We start from the raw sequence: 9826 nt of genomic DNA, 5'->3' as shown, positions 1-9826 counted from the left end.
TACGCTGTGCAAAAAGGAGCAAGTGTGAAAGTAGCCTAATACTGAACGTCTGTACACTATTATTATTTATTATGGAGCTGGTACATCTCTCTGTAAATGCTGTGAAGTCTCCTGAGCAAGTGGTCGCTCTACGGGAACGCGCCCCCTGGAGGCCCCTATGTGCGCTGCCTGGACTCCGCTCCTCCAGCACCAGGACAGCCAGCACAGTCCTGTATATACTGAGGCCCCTGATCATGTGACCCCTGACTCCTCCCCTCCTGTGACCTCATCCCAGGTCCTGTGCGCACAGAGCAGCCATATATGTGGTGTGCGGCTCTGCAGGTGGAGGTAGGTGCTGGAGATTCCCCATTACTGGGCTGCACAGGGGGCAGTAACCCCTCCATTCCCGGAGATGGCGCCCCCTGCAGGTGGAGGTAGGTGCTGGAGATTCCCCATTACTGGGCGCAGGGGGCAGTAACCCCTCCATTCCCGGAGATAGCGCCCCCTGCAGGTGGAGGTAGGTGCTGGAGATTCCCCATTACTGGGCTGCACAGGGGGCAGTAACCCCTCCATTCCCGGAGATAGCGCCCCCTGCAGGTGGAGGTAGGTGCTGGAGATTCCCCATTACTGGGCACAGGGGGCGCTAGGACATTTGTAGGATGCAGGAAGAGGGATGAAGGAGCTTACCACGCTGAGAATGTGGAGCTGGAAATTTGGGCCGGAGTTCCTCCTGGTGATCACAGGGAGGGAGACAAAAAATGGGGGAAGATTCCGGCACAACCATCCAGGGGTAATATGGATCCTTTATATAACTGTAGGTAAACCTTACAAGGCCTCGTCCCTTTCCTGTACAGTGTAGTGTCAGCCATTGTAGTAATGCTGTCACCTATAAGCGTGGTGTCTAGAAAGGGAGTACTGGTGGCGAATGGAGTACAAGACATGGGAATGGAGACTGGCAAGCCACGAGCCCTGGAGATTCCTGCCACCTTCTAACCCTGCCTGCTCCCCATACAGAGGGCCGGCGCTGGAGCTTTGGTAGAGAAGGATGTAAGACAGCTCCACTCTCCTGTAGGGAGCAGTGGGGAGAATGATCATTGTGACAGACAGCGGTGTGATGCTGGGAAGGACATGCAAACTTGCCCTCATTTCCCCATTCGCCGGTCAGATAAGGGGGATCTGTGGTGGCTCCAGATTATTATTATTATTATGCATTTATATAACGCTATTTATTCCATGGCGCTTTACATGTGAAAAGGAGGAATATAGACAAGTATAATAAACATGTGTAAGACAAGGGACACACAAGGACATAAGGAGAGGGGACCCTGCCCGCGAGGGCTCACAGTCTACAGGGATGGGTGAGGATACAGTAGGAGAGGGTAGAGCAGGTCGTGCGGTGCACAACATAGAAAAAGATTTTCCAGCGTCTCCAGGAGATAAAATAACAATTGCTTTATTGAAAATATAAAATCTTCTTACCATCAAGTAAAAACAACATAAAGAGGCATACGGAGGGGAGCACTTTCCTACGCGTTTCACCCTGAAAGGGCTTAATCATGGAATGAAACGCGTAGGAAAGTGCTCCCCTCCGTATGCCTCTTTATGTTGTTTTTACTTGATGGTAAGAAGATTTTATATTTTCAATAAAGCAATTGTTATTTTATCTCCTGGAGACGCTGGAAAATCTTTTTCTATGTTGTGCATGCACTATACACCCGGGTCAGGGTGTTTCCGTGCGTCGGAGGTGTGATAAGGAGTGAAGAGGGGTGAGCAGAAAATTTCCTTTTGTGCAGGTCGTGCAGTGGTTCAGTAGACCGAGGAGCATTGCAGGCTGTAGGCTTGTCGGAACAGGTGGGTCTTCAGGTTCTTCTTGAAGGTTTCCGTTGATGGTGATAGTCTGATGTATTGCGGCAGAGAGTTCCAGAGTATGGGGGAAGCACGGGAGAAGTCTTGTATGCGGTTGTGGGAAGAAGAGATAAGGGGGAGTAGAGAAGGAGATCTTGAGATGATCGAAGGTTGCGTGTGGGTAGGTACCTAGAGACCATGTCACAGAATGTATGGAGGAGACAGGTTTTTGGATGGCATTGTATGTCATGGTTAGTGTTTTGAATTGGAGCCTCTGGGCAATAGGAAGCCAGTGAAGGGCCTGGCATAGGGGGGAGGCTGGGGAATAGCGGGAAGACGGGTGGATTAGTCGGGCAGATACCGACCTATACTGTTGTATGGTTTGTTCTATTCTCAATGACACCAACACTTATTTTCCTGTAAGGTCAGATCCTACCACCGCTTTCAGATCCGCTCTTACACATTGCCTTATTGAGGGGATGAGATTGGGGGTATTAAATTCCAAACTACTTAAGTGGCTCAATCCAGATTTTCTGGTCATTCCTGTGTTCCATGGTTTGCCCAAAGTTCATAAGAATCATTCTCCACCACCCTAAGACCCATCATTCCTGGGATTGATTCACTAATCGAAAACCTTAGTGCATGGCTTGATGGATAACTTCAACCCCTCATTTAATAATAATAATAATAATCTTTATTCCGCAGCGCTTTACACACATTATCATCACTGTCCCCGATGGGGCTCACAATCTGAATTCCCTATCAGTATGTCTTTAGAATGTGGGAGGAAACCCATGCAAACACGGGGAGAACATACAGACTCCTTGCAGATGTTGTCCTTGGTGGGATTCAACCCCAGGACTTCAGCGCTGCAAGGCTACAGTGCTAACCACTGAGCCACCGTGCTGCCTCCTTTCAGGACTCCTGCTTTTCTGAAGGACTCTTCCACTGTCCTAAAGGTTTTTCAAACACTTAAATGGCAGGATGGATATTTTTGTGCAACATGCGATGTTGTAAACTTATACTCCTCTATTCCTCATGCCACAGCTATGACAGCAACACAATTTCATTTGGATAAATACAGTGCATAACCTTCACCTTGGAAACAGTTTATCATACTGTCACTTCATTACCTTTTGAAACACAACTATTTTATGTTCCAATCAAAAAAGTTTTCTACAGACTCTTGGAGCCACGATGGGATCTAAATTTTCTCCTTCTTTGGCAATACTCTATATAAAACGTGAGTGTGGAAACCACAAAAATTACGACCAGAAGATCCTATATCATCATATTATAACATCTTTATTAGAAATGGACACAGAAAGGACAATAGGGGGACATGTGCAAATTGCAAACTAAAGTGCAGCAGTGCCTAGAGACGCACTGGACTGACACCAGCCACAAGAGGGCAGATAGTAGAGATATACAAATCTATTTGTCAAGAGGCAAAAAATATGTTAGCATATTAATAGGGCAAAAGGGCAATAATCAAAGGTATACGACAGGGCGACACCAAAAAAGCCTACATCACCTCTGAAAGAGGTCACGGCTATATAGGCAAATGTCACTATTCTATAATCCATGTATGTAAAAGGAGCTATAATGACACCTGTGTCAGGTGCCTACTGGTGTGACGGGATTATCTGTTGGATGTGTAGACATCGAACAGATGTCTCTATATACAAATTTGTCCTTGCATTGATGCTTCTTTATGTTATATCTTCTCCCTCTCTCTTTTTTTTTATAAGGATTGTAGGAATATATTTTGGTGTCTTGATGTAGCATTTAATGTAAATGGGATCAGATTTCCATCTGAGTATATAAATAGGCTTGAGGAATAATGACCGCTTATGGGTTAAATTATTTTTGCCCACCTTCTCTCTTCCCCCCCCTTTTTGTTACACCCCCTGAGTGTGTTAGGTCTAATGAAGTATTTTGTATACTGATATAATGTTAGTCCGATGTTTGGCTCGTTTTTGTTTTAATTGAATGTTGTGCACGTTTGCCCTTTGTTTTGCCCTGTATAAAAATGGCCGCCGCTGAACCATCAGTGCTGCGCAGGTGTGCCTGCTGTTCCTCTATGTGTGCGGGGCTCCGCCCGTGTCGGGTGCCGGATCACGTGGGCCCGCGTCCATCCGGCCGCGTCATGGATGGGAGACTCCGCTCACTGCGAGACATGCGGGTGACGCGCCCGCACCACTTCCAGCTGGCGCATATAAATACAGGCATGAAGTGCTTTACACCTATGCCCCCTGAGGAAGGAGCGAAAGGCTCCGAAACGCGCGTTGGGGTGGCGCCTGGACTGCCCGGTCACTTGAGGGTCTCACTGAGGTAATGTTGGCTTGGGGTTTTTAACCCCTTCTGGGTGGGTGATAGTTCTCTTGAGGGCATGATTACTTTCCTCCCATTGGTAATGTGGGCTCATGACAATTGGTTGCACTTATCACAATAAGCGCATTATAGGTTTATAGGCAATACATCAGGGCATTATAGCTCCTTTTACATACATGGATTATAGAATAGTGACATTTGCCTATATAGCCGTGACCTCTTTCAGAGGTGATGTAGGCTTTTTTGGTGTCGCCCTGTCGTATACCTTTGATTATTGCCCTTTTGCCCTATTAATATGCTAACATATTTTTTGCCTCTTGACAAATAGATCTTTATATCTCTACTATCTCCCCTCTTGTGGCTGGTGTCAGTCCAGTGCGTGTTTTGGCACTGCTGCACTTTAGTTTGCAATTTGCACATGTCCCCCTATTGTCCTTTCTGTGTCCTTTTCTAATAAAGATGTTATAATATGATTATATAGGATCTTCTGGTCATAATTTTTGTGGTTTCCACACTCACGTTTAATGTTTAGCAGCGACTGATCCATGATTGTCCTATACCTGAGCACTAGTGTGTTGTTATTTTACGTGTAGGATGCTTTTGTATACCTTGGCTATTGTATTTTGTCAATACTTTATATAGCCTGGTGGGAGGAAATTTACTGTATATACTTGTGTATAAGTCAAGATTTTCAGCCCTCTTTTTTTTGGCCTGAAAGTCCCCCTCTCGGCTTATACACGAGTCATATACCTGGGGGTCGGCGGGGGTGTCAGAGTTCATACTGACCCCCCCCCGATGCATGTCTGCAGCCCCCCCGCTTCTCCCACAGTCTCTCTTCCTTCAGCTGTCTTGTGGTACCGCTCATTAAACTCATGAATATGTGCATATTCTATGGAGCAGCATATGGGGGCATATTCTATGGAGCAGCATATGGGGGCATATTTTATGGGGCAGCATATGGGGGCATATTCTATGGAGCAGCATATGGGGGCATATTTTATGGAGCTGTGGATTTCCTGTCAATTTCTGTCACACTAGGGTGTGACCCGTCTTAATTGTCTGTGGCCGATTTGGATCTCTGGTAGAGATGATACGTGCACGGAGAAAAGAACACACAAGACAATGTATATTGTGTCTTAAATGAGTCTCCTCTGCCTTTAATCAGAGATGTGGTGTTTTATAGCAAGAAATCGAGTTGTTTTACATCATGGGTTTTTCCAATTTATTGGTTATAACAAAGCACATTTTACTATTTGAGCTCACATGTCCCATCTACTATACAATGTCTTATTCATAGAATGAATGTACCATTTACTAGATAATGTCCTGTTCATGCAATGTCCCATCTATTGAACTCTCATGTCCTGTCTACTATATAATTATTCTACAGCGGATTATTGTTCCTCAGTCTAACCTGGCTTTAGTGAAACTAGCTGAATTATACAGTACAGAAATAAGTCTTAGAGAAACAGATATACCTTAAAGCTACATGATTCTGATATTCTGCAAAGCGTGCATATAGTAATATAATTTTGATTCTTGTATACATTCATATGTCATATTCTCCCCTTAACAGTTCCCCCTTTGGAGATACAGTGGGGAAAAAAAGTATTTAGTCAGTCAGCAATAGTGCAAGTTCCACCACTTAAAAAGATGAGAGGCGTCTGTAATTTACATCATAGGTAGACCTCAACTATGGGAGACAAACTGAGAAAAAAAAATCCAGAAAATCACATTGTCTGTTTTTTTTTCATTTTATTTGCATATTATGGTGGAAAATAAGTATTTGGTCAGAAACAAGCAATCAAGATTTATGGCTCTCACAGACCTCTAACTTCTTCTTTAAGAGTCTCCTCTTTCCTCCACTCATTACCTGTAGTAATGGCACCTGTTTAAACTTGTTATCAGTATAAAAAGACACCTGTACACACCCTCAAACAGTCTGACTCCAATCTCCACTATGGTGAAGACCAAAGAGCTGTCAAAGGACACCAGAAACAAAATTGTAGCCCTGCACCAGGCTGGGAAGACTGAATCTGCAATAGCCAACCAGCTTGGAGTGAAGAAATCAACTGTGGGAGCAATAATTAGAAAATGGAAGACATACAAGACCACTGATAATCTCCCTCGATCTGGTGCTCCACGCAAAATCCCACCCGTGGGGTCAGAATGATCACAAGAACGATGAGCAAAAATCCCAGAACCACGCGGGGGGACCTAGTGAATGAACTGCAGAGAGCTGGGACCAATGTAACAAGGCCTACCATAAGTAACACACTACGCCACCATGGACTCAGATCCTGCAGTGCCAGACGTGTCCCACTGCTTAAGCCTGTACATGTCCGGGCCCGTCTGAAGTTTGCTAGAGAGCATTTGGATGATCCAGAGGAGTTTTGGGAGAATGTCCTATGGTCTGATGAAACCAAACTGGAACTGTTTGGTAGAAACACAACTTGTCGTGTTTGGAGGAAAAAGAATACTGAGTTGCATCCATCAAACACCATACCTACTGTAAAGCATGGTGGTGGAAACATCATGCTTTGGGGCTGTTTCTCTGCAAAGGGGCCAGGACGACTGATCCGGGTACATGAAAGAATGAATGGGGCCATGTATCGTGAGATTTTGAGTGCAAACCTCCTTCCATCAGCAAGGGCATTGAAGATGAAACGTGGCTGGGTCTTTCAACATGACAATGATCCAAAGCACACCGCCAGGGCAACGAAGGAGTGGCTTCGTAAGAAGCATTTCAAGGTCCTGGAGTGGCCTAGCCAGTCTCCAGATCTCAACCCTATAGAAATCCTTTGGAGGGAGTTGAAAGTCCGTGTTGCCAAGCGAAAAGCCAAAAACATCACTGATCTAGAGGAGATCTGCATGGAGGAATGGGCCAACATACCAACAACAGTGTGTGGCAACCTTGTGAAGACTTACAGAAAACGTTTGACCTCTGTCATTGCCAACAAAGGATATATCACAAAGTATTGAGATGAAATTTTGTTTCTGACCAAATACTTATTTTCCACCATAATATGCAAATAAAATGAAAAAAAAAACAGACAATGTGATTTTCTGGATTTTTTTTTCTCAGTTTGTCTCCCATAGTTGAGGTCTACCTATGATGTAAATTACAGACGCCTCTCATCTTTTTAAGTGGTGGAACTTGCACTATTGCTGACTGACTAAATACTTTTTTTCCCCACTGTATGCAAAATCAAAATCCCTAATCTCATCTTGTCGAGACTATCGATCTGTCCTCCCGGCCTACCTAACTCAACAATGCTGGAACCTAACTAACTAATCTTCACCGTATACACGAGACGACCCATCTCTAGTAGATGGACCCCCTCCTAACGGACTTTGCACAGGAGGAAGTCAGATCCTGGACTCTCCCTCGTTGGTTTGCTTCAGACGGGCATATTCTGGGGGTGGTGCTTGCATGGTTTCGTAGGGGCATCTTTCATACAGGGGATCTTCGAAATCGTCATGCATGGTCATCACTGTAGTTTCCATGGTTTTCATCATCATCTTCTCGAGGCATGGAGCTAAGCAGCATAAGATTATGGCCAAAATAATTAAAACACATAAAACAGCTATTCCAAACTTTGTGAGTGCTTTTTGCCAGCCATCCCACCACCCAAACCAGTTATCCCATTGATCATCTACTCCAGAATTTTGAGCTAATTCTTCAGATAGGTCAGTGAGGCCTTTAAGTGCTCTGGATATGCTTCCAGTGGGGGAAGTATTATTGGATATATAAGTGCAGCAGCTGGTACCTATCATCTTGCAGACTCTGCCTTTTTCTGCTAGGATCATATCTAGTGCCATCCTGTTCTGGAAGGCCATGATGGATGTGGGGCCTAACTGTTCAACAAGTCCCCGTATAGCATCCCTAGTAAAATTAACAAACCTCTGCTGATTATAGTATAGGTAATTTATCCATTTTACATTCTTATATACCCCAATCATGGGGATAATTGATTCAAAACCAGCTGCTACCTCATTTCGGGCTTTAAATTCATTAGGTACCCCCTGTGGAACCCCGATAGAGTCTATATAAATATGGGGGTCGAAGGAACCTTGTAGTTCCAGTTTTACCCTTTTTGGCAGGCAATTTTCTAGAATTACTCGATCCCAGCCAGGTAGATCAAATATATGGAATGGCATAAGGGCTTTTACCATGGCACACTGTCCCTTCCATAGAACAGTGAGTCTTGGCCTAATCTTCATGTCCCCACATAACCAATATACATCGGGCAACTGGTAAATCTGGCCTACTAATAAGGAGTCGTTATATAGGCTACCTTCCTGGACCTGAATGATTTGATCATTGCAATAGTTAGGTGGTAGGTTGTCTACCTGTCTACCGGGAGCATTTCGTTGAAAACAGGTGTAATTACCTGGGTAGGGGGTGATCCCATGTCCTGTTGGTTCGGTACTTTGGTGAGGTGGGTATATATGGGATATGGATTGGCATTTTTGTGAGTCACCTGGTTGATTATTCATATATATAGAGCATACAGGAATCCCTTCTCATCTACCCTTGGGTTTATTGGGAAAGGTACTGTGCCTAAATGAGGTCTGGCTGTGGTGCAGGCTATACATGAGGAGCGATTTGCATTAGTGGCAGTATATCTCACCCACTCAAGCCAGACATTGGAATCAGAAAATCCTGTTTCTATAGCAAGTTTCTCTTCATATGTCAAATCTAATAGAAACTTGGCTCCTGGTACTGGTTCATCTATCTCTTCAGTTATTGGTTTGGATTCAAGGTTTCTCAATTGGAATTTACCCATTCTGTCACCCTCCCCCGCTCTACCGGCCTTGGTACTTGAACCGAGTACATATAACCCTTGATCATTCTCTGAGGGGTTGTCAATAGTAAGGAAGAGAATTATGCATCCTTCCCTGGGGCAGTGGGTGGCGGGAATGGGTAGGCCTGGAAAGGCTCTCTGGCCTTTAAAAGGGGCTTTAGTCAGGGTCATGCGGGCTAATAGGCTGGCTCCCCACTTGTCCCTTCATTCTAGGGCTGGGATTGGTTGATATCCCCAATCGTGTTCACTGGTATTCCATCCAACAAGTGCCCAGTCCTCACAGTGTGACCCTTCCCCCCCCTTTCAGCTGTGGTGACACAGATGAATTGGGTACCCATCCAAATATCAAATTGTGCCTTGGGGCCTGAGCATTCTACTATGAGGCAGTAGTCAAATTGATATGTTACCCTGGGGGTGGAGACATTATACCAGAAAGTAACCATACCATCCTCGTGAGTGATTGTCCCTTGGAGACTGACTACTGGTTGGGCTAGGTAAAGGATAAGTATCAAGTGGATGAAGAGTGGCGGTCGCCTCTGGATCTGGCACCTTCTTGCAGTGTGAAGTGTGGATCCATGTGGGCTTTCCTTCAAGCTTGACTGCTGTGGTAGTGGACAGCAGAACCTGGTACGGGCCGTCGTATCTAGGCTCCAAGGTACGTCTGTTGAACCTCTTGGTGAGGACCCAATCACCGGGTTGGATCTGGTGAGTTCCTTCTAGGTCCTGTGGATCTGGGATGGATGAAAAAACTAGAGAATGTATTTTAGTTAAGTGCTTGGTTAATTCAATCACAAACTTAGTCAAAGTGTCATACTGCATGGACAACTGCTGTGGGAAATACAGTCCTAGTCTGGGGGCAC

At 45.0% G+C, this 9826-nt stretch overlaps 1 protein-coding gene across 1 annotated transcript in view; it reads left to right on the top strand.

Moving 5' to 3' along the window:
- Positions 1-236: 236 nt before the first annotated feature.
- The window catches only part of LOC141051180 (uncharacterized), a 90468-nt gene continuing 80878 nt past the window's right edge, over positions 237-9826 (top strand). Inside the window, 1 exon segment of the mRNA XM_073548045.1 lies at positions 237-327. Coding sequence (XP_073404146.1) covers positions 301-327 — 27 coding nt within the window. The 5' untranslated portion in view covers positions 237-300.

This window comes from Dendrobates tinctorius, unplaced genomic scaffold, assembly GCF_039654945.1.
Source record: "Dendrobates tinctorius isolate UK_male_01 unplaced genomic scaffold, ASM3965494v1 ptg000155l, whole genome shotgun sequence".
NCBI lineage: Eukaryota > Metazoa > Chordata > Amphibia > Anura > Dendrobatidae > Dendrobates > Dendrobates tinctorius.
The sequence above is the reverse complement of the archived record's forward strand: the minus strand, read 5'-3'. Positions and strand labels throughout refer to the sequence as shown.